At 43.7% G+C, this 20,320-nt stretch overlaps 1 protein-coding gene across 3 annotated transcripts in view; it reads left to right on the top strand.

The window, feature by feature from the left end:
- The first annotated feature begins 736 nt into the window (after window positions 1-736).
- STON1 (stonin 1) overlaps window positions 737-20,320 on the top strand; it is a 43,068-nt gene continuing 23,484 nt past the window's right edge. For 2 of the 3 annotated variants that reach the window (XM_033055939.1, XM_033055937.2), the window contains exons 1-3: window positions 737-805; window positions 11,388-13,367; window positions 19,966-20,168. In XM_033055939.1, the coding sequence (XP_032911830.1) occupies window positions 11,402-13,367; window positions 19,966-20,168 (2,169 nt within the window). In that variant the 5' untranslated portion in view covers window positions 737-805; window positions 11,388-11,401. The other variant, XM_033055938.2, reaches the window with a different exon arrangement.

Genomic DNA, 20,320 nt, shown 5'->3' with positions numbered 1-20,320 from the left:
ACTTCCCAGGCATTAAACAAAGAGGTGGGATTGCTGCTTTTTCACAGAAAACAAGAAAACTTAACAGGGGGCATAACTGGGACAAAAGAAAGCAGTTTGCAGGAGGTCCTTCCTTATTAAAATACAAGGGAAATTTCAGCCACTAGAAAGCAGTGGAACTGAAATGGATGTGTAATGCTTGACAAGGAATTTTGCATGGATTACACAAGAAACCGGAGCTCTAAGTGGGCTGTCCCTGCTACTTGAAAGCCTTTCAGAGGGGCAATTTGGGTGTCTGCAATGCTTGGCAGCTCTGCTCCGTGTCCCTGGGAATACTCTGGAGAGTTTTATAGGTGGTTTCCCCCTCTCCATCCTCCACATTCTGTGTGTTCCGGCCTTTTGGGAGCAGTCCTTCTGCGCGGTACCGTGTCATGGTGGGTGCGTGCAGAGGGGAATGGACGAGAAGGACTTTCTATTTAAGGAGACACAACCGTGCAGTCCTGTTGGTTGTCCCTATATTTTCCCAGCCTCGCGCTGCATGTCCCCGGAGGATCTCCTGTCCCCGGAGGAGCTGGGGATGTGCTGCCTTTCCCGGGATGCGCTGCCTTTCCCGGGATGCGCTGAGGATGCGCTGCCTTTCCCGGGGATGCGTTGGGGATGCGCTGCCTTTCCCCGGGATGCGCTGCCTTTCCCGGGGCTGCGTTGCCTTTCCCGGGATGCTCCCGCGGGATGCGCCGGGCGGGGCCTGTCCTGGCCGCCGCCCCCGTCCCGGAGCTGCTGCGCTCCCGGCGGGCGGGCCCTGGCGGCACCGAGCGGCACCGAGCGGGTAAGGAGCGGCACCGGAGCGGTACCGGAGCGGGTCTGCCCCGGGGAGCCGGGCCGGGGGAGCGGGGCACGGCGGTGACTCCGTCCGGAGCGGAATTTTGCCGGGAGCTGAGGCGCAGCCACGAAGTTCTGTCTTGAAACGGGCCGGTGGATGGGGCTCTTTTGTTTTGGTGTAAGAACATCATACTTTTAACAAAAATATTTGGATCCTTTTTCTTAATTTCTTCCTCCCTTCCCCCCCCCCCATCTTGGGGTCTTTCCCTTTTCCTTCTCTTTTCCTTTTTGCCTTCCTTTTTCACCTTTCCTTTCCTTTCCTCTTCTTTCCTTTCCTCTTCTTTCCTTTCCTCTTCTTTCCTTTCCCGGGGTGTTTTTAGCCGGGGCTTTGAATCCCGGCGGAAATCGGGAGGGTTTGTGTGCCGGGCATCCTGCGGGATCACATTCCCATGACTTTTGCCTTGTTAGGGAGGAGGCTGGGGCAAGCGAGGAGTGTTTTTATTTAATACTCGAAGTGAATTGAATTCCTGGAGCCTTTCTCATGTTTCCTAGTGGTTCGGGCGATGATGTTAAAGTATGCACGTAGGGTCACGGTGTTTGAAAGCGTTGCTGCAGAAATCTCTCCCATAAATCCAGCCGGGCTTTGGGAAAACACTCGGAGCGGATGCAGAGGAGGTGCTGCACCGCACTGGGATGTTTAAACTGCACTGACCCGGTGTCCCCCTAGGGCCGATCCCGGGCATGGACTTTCAAGGATAGTGTAAATGAAAAAAAAAAAGTAGAAAATATCCCCTTTCTGGCTTTAGGTGAGTGCTCACCAAAGCGGGGCTTTGTTGCAAGGTTTTTCAAAATGTGCAGCTGTGCTGATACTTGTGGCAAGCAAGTGTGCTGATAAAACTGCTGACTAAGCTCTTTTACGGACCTCAGTGAAAGTCACACAATTCTATACATCCCCAGTGTTTGTTTTCTGTGACGTGGAGAAACCCTGACCGATTTATCTGCAAACAGGACTTACTTTTTTCGGGGAGAGTGGTAATGACTGACTGGGGAGGAGGGAACAGAAGTTTTGGAGCCTGAGGCTTTTAAACATGAACTGTTCACTTTGGTGTTAACTTGCTGTGCCCTGTCTGGGGACTGACTCTTCTGTAGCTGTGGAAGAAGAAAAGGCAGTAGCTGAAGACAACACTTTGTGTTGCCTGGTTTGTGCAACGGGAGAAAATGCTGTGAGGAAGAATTAGCTGCCTTCTTGCCTCTGTGTGGGAGTGGAGAACTGAGCACTGCACTGGGCTGTGGCTGAGCTTAGGAGTAATTTGTGTAACAGGGAGCCAGAGATGGAATTTACCTGGTGCTGGAGTTGTAAATCACACCCCTGGGAAAGCCTGCCCCAAGGCAGGTACAGCTCCTTGCTTCATGCTCGGCTTTGGTTGTTTTCCTTCGCCCTCATGAATATGTAGCAAGTGTTGTTTTGGTATCACTTCAAAGTTATTGGGATTTGCAAATTTAAGGGCCCAACTTGTTGATGATCTCTGAATAGCAAGTTAATGTAGGTTTGTAAATTCATCTGTGTGGACATTAACGCCAACATGAAAACAGGGAGGCACTATCCTGGGCAGCGCAGTTTGACTTTGTAAACAATATCCCTCTAGTCCACCACCCCTCTTCTTCTGTTTTTGATTGGTGTAAATATAAGCTGTTGCCTTCTGCTTCAGAAAAGCAGCCTGTCCATGTGTCTGTCTTAAAAGGCTTTTGGAGAGTAACCCAAATGAGGCTTTTTTGGTGTCTGTGTCATGAATTACACTTTCTGAGATGACTGTCATCAGTTGCTATTAAAAATACTTGTATCCAAATGAACAAGGATTTAATTGGCACATCTCCTTAGTGCTAGTGTTCCTTAAAGCATGGAGAAGGGGAGTATTCCACAGCTGAGGTGAGAGCTGTTCTGTCGGAAAATGTTCCTGACAGCTGTCAGACACTACTTTTCATGTTTATAAGACCTCTGCAAATCTTATGTCATGGGTTGTACTCCAGGGAGGTATTGCCATGTGTTTGTTGGGCACTAAAGCATGAGGCATTTTTAAGGGCAGATATAAAAACTGACTATGAACTAAAACAAAGTTTTAAAAAAAGGACTATTATGCTGTTCAGTGATTTTCCTAAATACAGTACTTCTGTTCGCTTCCCTGCCTTTTATTATTCACTCTGAGATTAGTGGCAAGAGTTTTGAAGTGTTTTTCTGTACTGTGTATTCTTCGTGGCATTTCATCCCTCCCTTCCCTTGGACACTGCAAACACTAGCAGAGGACCAGACTTAAACTTCTTTCTGACAACAGCCTGCTTAATATTTTGATATGTGATCTGTGTGCCAAAGTACTCAGGCTTTTTTTTTTTTTTAAAATCCAGAGAGCTGCTTAATCCTAAAAAAAAAAAAAAGGCTGTTACTATTACAGAAGTGGGACAACCACCCACAACTGCATTCCTGCTGCTTCTTAGTCCATTATAAATCTCTGTCTGTGCCCAGGGGGAGAAGAGAGGGAGAGGTCTGGGATGTTGAAGTACTTGCCAGAGCCCTGTGCAGAGCTGCTGTGGCCAGAGCACTTCTGCGGGATGTGCGTGCGTTCCTAATAATAACATGTTTCCTAAACACAGTTAAAAATTGCTTCAGTAGATGCAGTAACATTCCATTTACTGAGTGACCTGCAGAAGTACTGCAAATAAAAACAGATTTATTTTCCTGTCTCCTCTAGGCCAGCTCTGTATGGTAAAATGTCAGCTGGTGTCAATAAACAGTTTAACAGTTTACATGAATCCCTACTGTCCCTTGGCTCTCTGAAATCTGCCTATGGAGTATGAGCTCTGTCATCACTGGGGTGATGCTGAGGAGGAGGATGAAGCAGGACTAGCCCAGGGAACTGAATGTGAGTGGGCCCTATGGGAGGTGTGTTGTACACATGGCAGGAAGATGAAGTGAATTAAATATTATTTACCTACCTTGTCTGTGCAGATAATGGGGAGAAATTAACTGTAACAGCATAGATCAAAATCCAACCTCCAGCTAAAAAACTTTTAAGGGTCATGGGTTTGCAGTGAGCACTTTCTAGCATTAGAAAAACAAAGAAGTTTTCACAATACACTGGTATGTGTAACATTCTTTTGCTTTGAGAAGATGCAATCATGTCTTGCATCACCTCTTGCACACAAGTGATATGTGTGAGAAGGCACTGTGATATCCAGGAAGGAAGGAATAAAACCACTGAGTAGTTAATATTGATTTCATCAGGCTTTTTGTTATTTCTTCTAGGAAAAACAAGCTATTTTCTGTTAAATATATTCACTAAAACATAGAGAATTCTTTTGTGGTTCTCAGGATTTAATCCAGTTCTAATTTGAGCTGCTAAAACTGTTCCTACTGTCTTTGATAATGGACTGGGTTTTCCTGGCCATCCCACTTGCCAGCAAATGGGGCATGAGTGGGGCTCCATCCTGCCCTGCCTTCTCCATTCCCAGCCTGGAGCCCAAAGATGCACAGAGCCACAGGCCCCTAGATGTGTGTTAGTGAGACCTGGGGCAGCCAGTCACCTTCTGAGATGGGAATCTGCACAGTAAACAGGAAAATGCTGGACATCCGTCATCTGGCTGTCATCTGCACAAACAGACTGAGAAATTAGAACTGATGTATGCAAGAAAGGTGCTCAGACTCGTGTTGAGTACTGCTGTTAGCTGTTCTTACAGATATGCCAGAGATAAATATGTTTTTTTATTATATATATAATAGATAATATATAATATATATTATATAATTATTATATATAATTATATATATAATGTATATATAATTATACATTAAAAGGAAAGACAAACAGGTTCTAGGTGTACCTGTATATGGCTCTTCTTTATGTACCAGAATTATGCAGTTTGTGATGTGATGCTGTTTGTTTTCCTGAAACAATATAGTTACATGTAGCTGTGACTTGGGAAAAAAACTGGTTTTTATGTTAGAAAGTGCTTGTTGCAAGCCTGTGATGCTTGGATGTTTCATAGCTGGAAGCTGATTTTTGCCTGGCTTCTCTCTCCATCCTGTTAAATTCACTGGTTCATGTGTTCTCTAAGGTGTCTGGATATGGGCTGAGTCACAGCAGGCAGTGCAGGACCTGCTGAATAAACCTCATAGTACCCCTTAGGTGGGAGAGGTGGACTGTGGGGTAAGAGACCTCTGCTGCTTTTTGCAGCTTCAGGTATTCCAGTATCTTTTCTCAATGGCACATATATTGGATCTCTATTTTAGTTTCCTTGTAAAAAAAATTAAACATTATTATTTTTAGTTAATTCCATTTAGTTTATGTTATCTCATTCTAAAAGTTATGTTCCTCAAAGCAAGCTCTGCAAAGAAATCCAGGAGAGGAATGATGGTGCAGACCCCATGTGGCTGTGCATCCATGATTTGTAAAAATCTCTCAGTTTCCTCAAGAAATACCTTTGGTTTGTTTCTGTAAAATCATAGACACTTCCAGTAAAATGTCTCCAGGCTTTTCTGCCTTGATTCCTATTCCCCAGTAAGAAAACAGCGAAGGACAAAGCTGATGTGACTCACCCGTGGTGATGTGACTGCTTGAGTGGGGTGAGGCAGGGTGTGGGAATCACGGCTCACTGCTATGGGAAGAGTGGCTGAAGCTGATGGTGTTACACACAAGACCAGTCATGCATGATGTTTTGTTGTCTTTTCAAGGCGGCTTTGGAATGATTTCACATCTGAGTGTTAGGGAAGGACTCCCAGAAAGGGTCTGCACATAAAAAGGAGCTATTTTACAGTGCACAACAGCTGAGGTTTGAGTGATTATCCGTGGCAATTTTCACACACAGTGGAAGATCCTCACCATCCATCCTCCTCCCCTTCCAGCAAGAAGAGCTGCTTCTTTGGGGAGCATCCGCTTCAGCCACAGCTGAGCAGGCTTGAATGGTTAACAGAGATGTGACTCTGGCTGCTTTTCTTTCATTTTCCTTTTGGGAGCTTCCCATGGGTTTTTCTGTCTGCTGTGAATCTCATATCAGCTCACAGCCTTGACCCTGAGAGGCAGAGGAGTTGGAATTTCCTCAGGCCCCCATGGTGCAGTGCCTGTAGGATCCCTCCCTGGCTGGATTTGGGATGCTCTCCCGGTGTGCAGGGACCAGCAGTGCTGTCACCATTGGTCCCCCACACCCCAAACCCTGAGAGATCATCCTTACTAGAGAGCATCTCAGCCTCTGCCCAAGCCTCTTCCCTATCAAGGAATGGCTGTCTCTGCTTGGGAATTGCGATGGGTTGTGTTGATACCCTTAAAAATGTCATTTGTTTCAAGCTTGTGTCTTCAAATACCAACCACCTGATTTGTAACCCCGCCTGTGACCGAGGCAGGAACATCCAACAGTGAGAGGTGTTTGCAAGAGCTGGGCCTGCCTTAGCTCTGGGGAGGTGCACACTGTCAAAAGCTGAAAGCTTTAATTCCTCCAGCTCTTGAGGCCAAGAGCAAGGAATTCCAAATTAAACAGATTAGCTGCAAGCTCTGAACTTCTCCCAGCTGTGCCTATGCCCCAGAGAGTGAGCAGTGTAAATAAAAGGTCACATTGCACTTTGAAGTCAGTGTATTTTTGACTATTACACCAGTTCCTTATTTTCTAAAATGAGTAATGCGGTGGGAGGCTTAATCCATATCCCAAATACAAGAAAATGCCAAGAAATGCCTATATCCCATCAGCTATGGCTTTTGCTTACATTCTATTTCAGAAGTATAGGCTGGATAATTTTTTAATGTGTATCTAGGATAGAAAAAACAAAGTTAAATGGAAGTGCAGCCACATGTAGTATCAAAGTAAAATTTGAGGCAAATCATCATAAATCAAGCAGTATTTTATGTAGAAGTTGTGCTTCAAGTTTTTGTTTTTTTTTTTGCAGGGCTTAGTAATAACCAAAACAGTGACACAAAGAATATGGCTGTAAAACACAGAGATAAATCTGCCATGTTTTACTTGGATATCACAAGGGCTTAGAAACATTTAGGGAGTTTTATATGCCATATGTACTTTATTGCTTAAACTGCAGAGAATTTTAACTTCCCTGTGAGAGTATTTTGCTCTGTGGCAAAAAGCTTGAAGAATTGTATGGGTGTTTGTACAAGGAACATCAACAGCTCACGGTGTGGTTATGGGACAGCTTCACCACAGCATGCACAGGATGCAGAGCTTTGCATTAAATTTCTATATGGCCTTTATGCAACAGCCAACCTTGCTCCTGGAAATAAAATTGATGTGTAGAAGCATATGGGGTCCATAGTTTTTCTGGAAGGGTGGAAATAAATCGACCAGGCACTGTCCACAAACAGAGCAACTCATGTGAAGAGCTCAGCTTATTTGGAAGGGATTATTTAACTCTTTTGTCACACTGTATGTAGATAAATCTGGGGGGGGGGTTTGAGCTTGATGTTTACCCAGTAAAACCTCACTGAACAAGTGGCACACATAAGGTACCTGCTTGGGTGTTACAAAGAGAATTTGTTTAGAGGATGTGTAGTTCTGGAGCTGCAATGGCCTCTGGAGCTAGAGGGGCAATAAGAATTGTATTTATAAAATTATGCTTTTCTGTGTGTTGGGAGTGTGAGTACTGTCTGTTAAACACTGCATTTATTGCTTTATGCTTTGCAAAAGGGAGGTGTTTCCCTGGGGTTCCTCATTAGCTGACCACATGCTCCTCCAATATTTTTAAAGAAGAACAGCAGGGGACGTACTTGAGGATTTCAATTGGTGCCAAATTTTAGGGAAGACCCCTGAGAGTGAGATGTGGAGGGGCTCCAGTCGTGCACTGTGCTGGTTCAGTGCTGCTGCTGTGCAGGAGGTGACAGAAAGCCGTGCTGTCAGCCTGGTGGGGACATTGCTGATGGCACGTCAGCATCCTCAGCTCGTTGAGGACCCAGGTGCATCTGGATCAAAAGTGCCAAAGCCAAAACCTGGAGTTACACCTTAGAGTGAGTGGGGAGTTATTGTTAGTGCTCATTGTAGGAAGAGGTAACAACATCCCCAGCAAGGCAGGAAAGCTGAGCTGTATTTTTGCTGCAGATTTGAACAGGGATTTCTGAAGCAACAAAAGACCCAGTGACAGCTACAGCCTATGAAATCTCTCAATAATAGGATAGGATTTCTCTTCCTTCCATCCTCAAGGTATTAAAATGAAGAAATTAAGCTGCAACGACTGCTCATTAAATGCTGAGGGACTGTGTTAATCAGATAAATGGGAAGATTGTTTTCAGGTAGAAGAGGATGAATTGAAATGAGTTGAAACTTTTGGGTTGACTAGAATTAATGCACCTAGGACCAACTGTTATTTCAGCCAGCTTTTTTATTGGCAGTTTCAGTATTCTAAAACTGTATTTCCTGCCTCATATCTGAACAAGATACCACATGTGCTTGTAATTTAAATGTCACAGGCCACATAACATGTGTATGATCAATGGTATCTTGTATAATTTTCCTTTTACCCAAAGCATTTGGGTTACATTTATGTGGGTCCCATGGGGGACCTTTGCTTTTTGGAGGCAAAACACATCCATCCCGAAGCCTGAATTTTATTTTGATTTCAGGGAAGAATGTCCCAGTTCATAGGAAGGAATTTTGTGCATGGTTTAGGACAAAACAGAAATTGAAAGCATTACTTAATTGCATTGTGCAGATGTAAAAGAATCAGAGAACAAGTGATGTAAAGCAGCATAAGACTGATTTTTTTTTTAAATACTGGATGAGTGGTGCTATCCTTAACATACAAGAGGATGCATTTCCTTTTATTAGCATTACATTATCCAATCAGCTTGTTAAAATCCATTTGGGCTTCTTTCCTCCATTCCTAGTAGTAATTTTTGGGGACCTGTGAGCAACAATAGGAGAACCACTATCTATTTCAACACTTTCCTTATGTGTTTTTGTTATCATCAGCATCTTTTTTTCTTTTAAAAAACTCCCATGTAACTGCAACAGCAGCAAGAGGTGAAAGGTGTAGCCCTCTGACAGGTTCACTGAGGATATTGTGACTGCAGAGGAAAGTGTTTTTTCCACTTTTTTCCATCTGGGAAAGTGGTTTTCTTCATTGACACTTACTGACTGAAGTTAAATGTTTGGCAGGTGGAGTTCAAACATCTTTTTGTTTTGTAATGGGAAAAAAAAAAACCCTTGCCAAATAATCTGCAACATAGCGTTTTAAAAAGTGAATAGGAGCAGACATTGGGGGGGGGGGGGAACCCCCAAACATCTGGGAATAATAAAGGACACTGAAAATCTCCATCTCTAACAAGAAAGGGAAACAGTCTGCAAACGTGTTCTTTATTGTAAGCACCCGATTTTATGATTTCTTTTCCATTGGTGCATCTCAGTGTTGTGTGATCTGCCCCTTGAGCATGGCTGTGGTCACACTGGAGGGTTGTAGCAGCATCCCCAGAGCCCCTCTGCACAGAAAAGCTTCTCTCCCATCCACACCGTATTTTTTTCTCTCTCTGGCCATCCCTTATCTCTTGTAAATGCCAGAGGAGTTTTTAATGGCAGCCTTTGAAGCTGTTTCCTTATGTTTTGTCTACCAGGCTGCCCCAGTGTCCCAGCTGTTCCAGGAAAAAGCCACACCCCGAGTTAGCATTGCATTAGCTGCTCTTAACAAATGAAGCTTTGAAAAAAGGGCTGAAAACTCTGAAACTTCATCTCTAGAAATAATTAACGCTGAAAGAGCCATGGTGAGACCAGAGGGAGAGGAGGAGAAGGGTGTGATATGGGAGGAAAAAATGATGACCAAGTCAGAGACCAAATAGCTGTGATTTTTCTTTCCATTGCTGCACTTCATGATGAAGTGATTGTGTGGGTGAAGGATACACTGGTAGTTGTGTGTGTCTGAGCTATGATAGTAATTTGTACTTGTTTGCTCCTTTTCTCTCTCTCTTTCTGTAAGTGGTGATTAGAGTGCTTATAAAATAACTAGCATAGTGGAAATATTTTTCTGAACAAAAAGGTCGAGAGTTCAAAAACTAATGAAGGACCAGAGTCCTCCTCTGTTGAGAGCTCTCTGATGCTCAGCCTCAGAGCAAGCAGACTGTGCCACAGTTTATGGCACTTGCTTACTGGCTACAAACTGCTCCAGAAATAATGGAATAATGATAAAAACAAAGACTTGTAGCACGAGTTTCACTTGGCTGAACTGTAGCATGCCTGGAAGTGAGCAGTTCTCTGAATGTTGCAGATAAAGAATGGCTTTTATGGTTATGTGATTCTGTAGTGCTGTGCAATTAAACAGCCAGGCTGTGGCTGTCTGTGCATGAAGGGCAACAGCTCCAAGTCATCATTAGCTGACCTTAATTAATGCAGTAATGTACATGCAGGTGGTTGTTGTCTGCATGAACTCTGCCTTCCTTGTGCTTTCAGGCAAACGTGAATGTGTTCTGACAGAACAAGAGTAAGTTCCTATCAAATGAGTGATGTTTATATGTGCCCCCCTGGTGTTTCATTGTACTCCATCCCTCCTCAGGCACTGGCAATTTTTTGCTTGCTCCCTCATCAGGCAGGAGCAGTAGGGAGGAAGAACCTGGGGGACAACATGCCCTGCCTAAGGATGCAACGAGCATTTAAATTTCAGCACACACTTTAGAACCATGAAGGATTCATGATTTAGTGCTTGCAGTCCTGCTCTGAGGACATCCAGCTGAGCCCTTAACCAAAGACACTTTGTTTGATGAAGTGCAGTTTATTAATTGGTTTAAAGACCTGTCCTTTTTCCAGGCCACCGGCCAATTCAGTGCTTGGCAGATGTGAGTGTTGTTACTTGGCCTTGATTTGTGTTTCATCAGCGTTTTGTCTGCAGTGGAGGCTTGCAGTCTACTCCTCAGCAGGAATGTACTGCTCATCCTTAGGGCTAATTTCTTGTTTAAAAGTTTGGTGCCTTTCCAGTGCTTCCTTATAACATGTCCAGTCTCCAAGAGCACAAGCTTGGGCTGAAGGAACTGATGTACAGAGATTCCTGCCCTGGTCTGGCAGGCATCCAGGTTTTTGCCCTGATGGCAGCAACGTACTTTTGCCATCAGCAGTGAGTTGCTACAGCTTTTCATCAATAAAATAATCCCCTCTCTCCCTCCTGATTCTATTTTGGGAAACAGCTACACCATTCTTAGTAAAATGATGTTTTTGGTGGGGGAAGGAGGGGACGCCTTACCCGGAGGAGATGTGCAGTATGGAATATCTCTGTCCATATTCAAAATTATGCATAAGCTGTATAGCATTATGTTGTAATATATATAGTATATAATGCAGCTGAAAATATTATTTTAAGCAGTCCTGTTCTACTTGTGGGGCACTCTACTCTCTCTGATTGAGAGACTCTGAACATCAGATGCTCTGAACAGCTTGTAGAGCTTAGAGTTCCCTTTAATCCCCAACCTGGGAGAGCAGTGGGGATTCATGGGCAGTTTGTCTGTTCCTACACAGCTATCTCAGATTACACATGTGAAACAAAATACACTGAATTTGCAAACTGCTCGCAAATTTGAGCTTTGTGTGGTTTGAGTTTGATTTGAATCATGTTTGTTGTTTCTTCACAGATGGCTTGCGGGTGATGCATTGTGCAAGTACCTCAAGTTTGTCCTACAAGATGTGTTCCCCAAATCCAGCAAACTGGGTCACCTTTGATGACGAGCCTCTCTTCCAGTCGCCTCAGAAACTGGTTGATAGTCAGAGTAGCTGCAAACCAAATGGCCTTAAGCTCAACCTGTCCAGTGTCCATGAGTCTTCAAGTAGGTCATCCTCTACAGGCAGCACTCCTCTCTCATCTCCTGTGGTTGATTTCTACCTAAGTCCTGGACCCCCGAGCAACTCTCCACTTACTACACCTACCAGAGACTACCCGGGAAACCCTTGCATTCCAAAGTCTGGGATTCATATGCTTTATCCCATCCCTGAATGGCCATCAAGTGTTAATCCTCCTGCATCCCCCAGGATTTGCTCATCCTTAGCCTCGCAGAAACTGAGCAGCCTTCCTTTGAACCCCTCACCTAATGACCATCCAGGTAAGACTTTAGTCTCCAAATCAGCAGATGAAGGAAGCCCTAACCCACCAGGAAGCTGTGAGGAGCTGGCTCCAGGACAGTTCCCATACTTTCACAGTGACTGTGCTTTTTCCAGTCCTTTTTGGAAGGAAGGGTGCTCCCTCAGCACGTCGCCAGCTAATGTTAGCACGCACAGGAAGGACAAAGTGCTTGACAGGAGCGGGTGTCATCCTAGAGACAAAGAAACATGTCATGATCAGAAAAGCCTTAACCAGGGCTCCTTCAGTTACATCTGTGAGAGGCTTGAACACCTGCAAGCTGACAGCTCTGAGGCCGTGGACAGCCCCCCCATCTCCAGCACCCACGCGTGGCACAAGCTCTCCCTCACCATCCCACGCAGCCTTTTCAGGAGCCAGAAGTCAGATGGGTGGCCATTCATGCTGAGGATTCCTGAGAAGAAGAACATGATGTCGTCTCGGCAGTGGGGCCCCATTTACCTGAGTGTCCTGGCTGGAGGGGTGTTGCAGATGTATTACGAGAAGGGCCTGGAGAAACCTTTCAAGGAATTCCAGCTGCAGCCGCAGTGCAAGCTGTCCGAACCCAAACTGGAGAGCTACAATGTCTCAGGAAAAATCCACACTGTGAAGATCGAGTGTGTGTCTTACCTGGAGAAGAGGAGGTACCACCCCAAAGCAGAGGTGATCCATGAGCCAGAGGTGGAGCAGATGTTAAAGCTGGGCACCACGGATTATAATGACTTCACTGATTTCCTCACGACAGTCGAGGACGAGCTCATGAAACTTCCTGCTGTTTCCAGACAAAAGAGGAATTATGAGGAGCAAGAAATGACTCTGGAAATAGTGGATAACTTTTGGGGGAAAGTCACTAAGGCAGAAGGAAAAATCGTGGAAAGTGCTATCATCACACACATTTACTGCCTGTGTTTTGTGAACGGGGGTGCCGAGTGTTTCCTCACCCTGAATGACCTGGAGCTCCAGAAGAGGGACGAGCGTTACTTTGACAAGGAGCAGGAGAAGAAGTGGATCAATATTCTCGACTGCCATTTCCATAGCTGTGTCAAAGCGCAGGAATTTGAGCAGTCACGGATTATTAAGTTTACACCTCCAGACGCCTGCAGGCTGGAGCTGATGCGTTTCAGGACACACTACAATGGGCAAGACCTTCCCTTTTCTCTGAAGGCTGCAGTGGTGGTTCAGGGGGCTTACATTGAACTTCAGGCTTTCATAAACATGTCTTCAACTGCTCAGATCCTGACACGTGTACCCTCTGTGAAATACTGTGAAGATGTTATGATACGCTTTCCTGTTCCCACACAGTGGATCAAAACATTTTGGACCATGAACCTCCAAAGGCAGAAGTCCCTAAAAGCGAAAATGAATAGGAGAGCATGCCTTGGGGCTTTGCATGAGGTTGAATCTGATCCCATAATCCAAGTCTCGGTTGGAACAGCAAAATATGAGAGTGCCTACAGGGCCGTGGTGTGGAAGATTGACAGGCTTCCAGATAAAAATTCAAGTAAATAATTTGTGCTATGGGCTTGGGTGTGTGTCTTCACTGGGTTTATGCTTGTGCACCTCTATCAGCTGTCGTGGTTTGGGTTTTCATCTGTGGGATGCTGTTGGTAGAAGCCAGAGTCATCTTTTAGGAAAAAGAGAATACAGACCTATTTTCGTAATTTATTTGATAGAGGCAAATGTACTGTCAGTCATTTCAAGTGTGTGGTATCAAGGAAGCAGAGCTGATCATTCTGAGTAAATCTCAAGTCTGTAATAGTAAGGCTGAGGGGAGGGTTTATGTTTCCCGTGTACCAGCTGGGCAATGGGTGAGACGGGAAGCAGAAGTTGGTAAAATGATTTGTTCACCCAATATCACACAGCTAATATACAAGGTGATATTGTCCCTTCTGGGTCTTGGCTTTCTAGCATCATTTAAGAAATGGTAGGTATGATGCAGAACTAGAAGGTGCTGAGGTTAAACTTGCTGTAGGAAGGCAACTGTGTTTCTGCAAAGGCTGGTTTCTGTTACCTCTTTCATGGGTTTGTGCATTGAGATTGTACATTCATGGCAATAACTGCACTGACAAAAAATGCCTCCCACTTTATTCCCATTTCTTTCTGGTGGTGGTACCTCACTGAAAACTTCTAGCAGTAAAAGCAGCTACAGTTTTTAATTGCACATGTGGAAGTAGTTAATTTATTTCAAGGAGAGAATATGACTTTTTTGGAGAAGAAAATATAAATATTTGGCTTTAAAATTCCAATTTTTAGTCATGTTACCAGCACCTTTCATAGCAATTTTCTAAAGACATAAAAATTCTTGAGGAATACAGTATCCTGCTTCAAGTTCTGTAGAGTGAAGGCATTTGATCCTTTACTTGATCCTTTGCATTATGTGTACCTTGAGACTTTGGGGATCTCTGTAAGACAAGGGCACCTGTTAAAGCATTTCATGTAAAATATCTGTAAAATCTGTACTTTTAAAATGGTGCTAAGTGTTATGTACCTATAGACTAGGACAATCCATATCCATAACATATGGAGTGTCCTAGTCTTGTATTATCCTGTATGGGATAACTGCCTCTTTAAAATGTCCAGAAAAGATTTTACCTTCTTAAGTTCTGGTTTCAGGCATTCTACTACTAAGCCAGGACTAATGGTGGAGGAAGAGCAATGACAGAGAGAAGGAAGTGAAGGGCATGGACTGGGGAGACTGGAAAATGGACAGGGAGGGCAGAGGTGTTGATGGACAGATGTACAATGAGAAGGTTTTCAAAATCCCTGTCCTATGCTCCAGGTTTCAGAGATTTGCACCATGATGCTATGACCCAGGACTGTTTGGGTAGCTTTTAGTAGTCTTTGCTATTTAATGTAGATTTGGTTCTGTAAAATCAAGTCAGCAGTTTAGGCAATTTTAAAGACGATTATAAGTATCCTGAATTCCCTGCAGTTCTTTCACCTGAAGATTTGATGTGCACAATTAACTTCAGATTTAAGTTTGAAGTTATTTGAAAGGAAGAACTCGAGTTTTTTTGAGGCATTCCACAGCTTTACATTATTTTCTACCAGTAGCTTAAACTTCTGACATTTGAATAATTCCTCTAGCTGAGATCTGCAGAATCATTTGTCTCTGTGAAATGTTCGTGTGTTTGAAAAAACATTTTGGTAGTAATACTGCCCAGTCAAATTTTAAACCTCTATATCAAGTGCTCTGTACACAGTTAAGAGTTTAAAAATAGAGTTGTCCCAAGGCGTGCCAAAAGTCTGGAGACAGTCAAACTAACAGAAATATGTAAACTTTCATAATGTGTTTACCGCAGGCGGAAAAATATGCTGAGGATTTTGCTTTCAAAAAGCCTTTGTCCAAGATTTCTTAAAAAAAAAAAAAAGGAAGGGAAAATGAAAGGTTGCCTACAGTTATATTGTGGATCCATTTATAGACACTGAAATATGTTAATATCCACTGGATTCTACTAAAATGTTTTCTTGGAAAAGTGCTGGCCAAGTGAAGTCAGTAGCAGCTGCAAGAAATACCAGACTTTTGAAAGCTGTCTGTGCCTATTCAGATGTATCTATGTTGTGTTTAAAGTCAGAATTTTAGCATTATTTTTAAAAAAAGAAAAAAAAAACCAGAAAAAAGCAGTAGGCTTTGAAGGGCTGATCAAGTGAAATTTCTGCAAATTTGGTGTATGTTTGTGAAATCAGGGCTTTGTGTAAGGAAATGCAGAACATGTTATGATTTTAGCCAGACTGCACAGTGGAGAAGCTGTGTCAGCTGCTTCCCAGGGAGTTCCCAGGGAGCAAGGGAGAGACTAAACTGCAAAGCTCTGTGCTTTAATCACTTGCTGTGTAAATTTGAGCTCTGTGATATTGCCTCTAGCCTCTGTCCTCGAGCCGTTGTGTAAAGCAACAGTTCTGCAGCTGATTATTTCTTCTTTCATTCCTCATCATGGAGCCACTGAGGAAGCAGGGATTGAACAACACAGCAAATTGGAGCTTGAGGGCGTTGTAGCTGCTGGCAGCCTTGTTACTGCCTTTAGCATCTCTGCATGGACTCTGCTCTGAGAGGTGATGTGGTTCCCAGGAACCACCAAGTGCTGCTTTTCTTATTTTCTAAGCTGCCCAGGTGGAAGCTCAAAGTCATGGCTTTGCCAGATGGGCTCCACCTCCTTCTGGCACTGGCACCACTGTGAACTGGTGGTTGGTGGTGGTACTGTCCCACTCCTCCATGCCCTATGCACTTCTCCCAGCAGGATGGATAAATGCAACCCTTTAGACCCTTCTAACAACCCTAATGTATGTAAATCTGTTCTTAGTAATTGTTTGTGCTTTCATGTTCAAAGAGTTTTAGAACTGGACCTCTTTTGGCAAAAATAGAATTATTACATAACTAAGATAACCAGTACATTATTTTGGCCTTAATTGCTTTGCATCATGAGCCTTTCTCAGACCAAGGTTGCATGAATGCTACTTACACAGGTGAAAAAGGGCTAAACAGTGTCAATAAGTGAAAAGTTAGTTTATTAATTGCTTTTGAAATGCTGTATGAGTGCTAAATGATATTTGGAAACTAGTTTCATAGTTTTAACCATCTTTTGTTTATTTGTTTTGGCTTTTTTGTTGGTATTCTTTGGAGACAGAGAGCAAGAATGGAATACTTTTAGGAAACAAGAGCCAGATTTTCAGATTAGGGCAGGCTAAAATCTCCCAATTCACAGAAGTCTTAACAACTTGCATAGACACCTAAACTGCAGGGTTTCTGTCTCATAAGTTAGATAGTAAAAGCTCAGTAATCTCCCCACATTTTTCTGGTTGTCTCTCAGGAGTGGTTTGATTTCATCAGTCTAGGTGGTCATGTCTTGATAGTGCCTGATGTGCCACATTTTGGATAGCTGGGCTTGAATATGTCATCTTAAATATATCAGGACTCTGAATATGTCACCTTAGCACACCGTCCCTGCTCCAACCACCTGTCTTTCCACAGCACCACCTTTTATCTTCTTCTAGCCAACATCTGGCTTTTTCAGCATTACAGTTTCTTTTGCAAAAGGATCTTCTACACACAGTCTCTCTTTCTTCTAACTCCAGTGTAACACAAGGCCTGGGAAGCAGTGGTTTAATGGAGCAGAGATGACAAGAACTGCTCAGTTTTAGGTGAAAACTAGGGGGATGTTCACAGTCTTCCAAGATGCTGGTCAGTCAATTTGTTGTCTGACAGCCAAGGGGAAGAAGTTGCTCTACACTCCCAGCAGAGCCCAGCAGTGGCAGAAGAACTTATGCACAAGTGAAGGGGTGAGTACTTCCCTCTGATATTGGTGTTGGTACAAGAGACAGATGGGCTGGGGGAAGCCCTGTGTTTTTGGAGTAGGCAGAAAGGTCCAATGGAGGCAGCTCCAGAGGACCCAAGGCAGTATCCTTATCCAAATCCCAAAGCTGTTGTCTTTTCCTTTGCAGGTTACCACCTAAGAAAAAGGAAGAACCCGAGAATTCACTGCATCCCAACACCAAGACCACCTCATGGCAATAGGTCAGCTGGGATATAAACCCAGAGGTTTCTTTGGATGGTCCTGAATCACAGGACCTGTCAAGCAGGGAAACCTTCAGCAACAGCCCAAGAGGTATGGCTCATCTAGCCTGGACTCGAGTGGACATCTGTTATCCAACATTTACCGTGCAATATCTGCCCAGGAAAATTCCAAGCAGTGATTATTTCTGGATTCCATTTCTCAGAAGACAAAATAATTTGCTAGACAATTCCCATGGCTATTTGTTTCTTCACAGGCCTCCCCTCTGGAAACCCCAGGAAGATTCTGAATTTGCTCCAAAAGCCCTTAGATCTCTGCTGGTTGCCTTCTACCACAAATTAACTACAAGCAACAGGCGTTTTCCTCAGATCCTTGTTTAACCACAGCCCCAGAGGCAGAGTGCCTTTTCCCTGGCCAAGACATGCCAAACCTCGGTGCTGCAATTCCTGCTGTCCTCCCCAGGATGCTTCACTTGTGGCTGGCACTGTGCATTCTGTGCAGCCCAGCCCAGCAAACAGCACAAAGAACAGGTCAAGTAAGCCTGTTGCCAAGCTGCATCCTGGCACCACCATGGGAGAGGGGAGCAGGTACTGGGAGCCAAAAGGAGCACAGTTCAGGTGGGATGACAGCTTGCAGTGTGGCTCTGGAACAAGATGTTCCTCATAGTGTCCTATTGCTGGGATAATGGAGGATGCAAGGATGGAGAAGCCCACACCAACACAGGCTCATTCCACCATGTCCAGGCAGTCTGGAAGAGGGACTGCGGACCAAGAGAGTGTTAGTGCAGGAGAAATGGGCTTGGACAGAAGCAAGAGGTGACCAGCAGCACATCACGGACAAGGTTCACATCACAGAGGTGCAGAGACCTGCCTGTCCCTGGGTACATGAGTGATGAAACACCATCTCTTCCTCACACTTGTTCTGTGCTCCAGTTTCTTTCTCAAGGTGGCTGTAATCCTTATTTCTGACTTTGTTCCTTCCTCTATTTCCATAATAAAATTCCTAATGTTTCAGTTTTACTTGTCTCTGTGTTTTGTGTTATTGTCCTGAGACTCCAGACACATGCTGCATGCCCCTGGCATGGCACTCCTTGCAAACTGGGGATCCTGTGCTCCAGTGTCTTTCAGGACCCTCTCCTGAGGTGTGCCCAGAGGTCTGTGTGATATTACAGGGAAAACTTGCAGCACGGACTGGCACCCAGCACAAGGCTCCTAGGAGCAATGGAGATGCAGCCTTTTTTTTTTTTTTTTTTTTTTTTTTTTCTTACAAAATGCCTGTGAGCCTGTGGATGTGGAATATTAGCATGATTTTTCCCATGGGATAGATAAAGCTCAGTTTATGTTAACTCCATCTTCAGTATTTCCTTCATTGTGATACGAAATTGATTCCTGTCATTGAAGTAAGCCAGTGCATAAAGAATGGGACGTTTTTTCCTGAACTTCAAGATTCCACTCAATGTAATGGATGAAAACCAAATACACACTGCCAGGCTTGCCTTTGACAAAATACAGGCAATCCTTTCTCTTATTTTATTTTTTTTTTCCTGCCTGCAGCCAAAGCATAGTTAGTTGTCTACGCTGATGATTAAAATCCTGGAGAGAAGGAGAAATGCAGAATTGCTACGTTTTGCCCTGAAGAATTTAGAGAGGATTCTTTTCATTATACTAAATTGTATTATCCTGCTTTCACACACATAGTCTGCTGACTCCAGGTACTTTGGGAAGCAAGCTTTCACCTTGGCATTCCTGTGTGCCAGGAGAAGTACTTGCCCTTATTATTGCCATACATAAGAAATGCTGAAGCAAGCGATCCTTAGGATCATCTCTAGGATGATTAAAGTAATTCAGAATATGCTCCACAAATCCTTAATGACTCTGGTTCATAACATCACAGTTGTTTTAGCAGTACCTTTTTTTTTTTTTTTTTTTTTAAGAATTGGGCTATGTTCTTTTCCAAACTAGATAGGGACTCCAGGTAGCCTTTATCCTGGCAGGTGGGATGAATCTTGTTTGAACAGCACTCTGAGCTGCACCTTTATCTTCCTGCCATGGACATACTGTAATAAATGATGGTACACAAGATAGCTGTAGTACTTGAAATAAGCATTGCAGTAAAATTTCGACAGCAGAGAGCTCTGGAAAGGGATTATTGGACACAGGGCAGCATCTCTGCCTTGGCTACACCGGGACCTTCCAGTGCTTTTTTTTTTTTTTTTTTTTTTTTTTTTTTTTTTTTTTTGTGAGAGTAAGAAATGCATTTTCAAGGGAAAACTGAGATTCCATCAAATAGTTTGAATTTAGCAACAAAGCCCTACATTTGTAATATTCTCTCAATTAGAAGCTGAAAGGATCTGGTAAATCTTGTGTAAATTAATTTGTAAAATTGCAATGACTGTGACAAGTGTGGTGAAGCAGAGAGAAAATGAACAAGGGGCTACCTTATACCAAGTAGCAAAAGCTAGAATAATCTTGTATCATAACAACAGCTCTGTGCTTATAAAAGGTGAAGCTGTGCTCTCTTGCTGGGAGATGAACCTAAACAAAGAAAAGATGATTCTCTAATGCTGTGGTGGTTTTCTTTTTCTTTTCCAAGGTTTGGATCATCCACACAGCCTGTCTTACAAACTGGAACTGGGATCAGACCAGGAGATACCATCTGACTGGTACCCATTTGCTACTGTCCAGTTTGTTGTTCATGACACCTGTGCCTCTGGAACAGAAGTGAAGTCCCTGGGCATAGAGAGTGATCTGCAGCCCCAGAAACACGTGGTTCAGAAAGCTTTTTACAATTGCCAGGTATTCTCGGGACTATGCTTTCCATGTTTTCCTCCTCTTCTGCCTCCCTGCTCCACCATATAGTATTTGAAAAGCAAATTTGCGTTGTATTCTAAACATATCTTGCACGTACTTTGGTAATGACTTTGAGCAAAAGAATCATTAAATTCCTT

This window comes from Catharus ustulatus, chromosome 3 (assembly GCF_009819885.2).
Source record: "Catharus ustulatus isolate bCatUst1 chromosome 3, bCatUst1.pri.v2, whole genome shotgun sequence".
NCBI classification, from domain to species: domain Eukaryota; kingdom Metazoa; phylum Chordata; class Aves; order Passeriformes; family Turdidae; genus Catharus; species Catharus ustulatus.
This window is presented reverse-complemented; position numbering and strand designations above follow the sequence as displayed.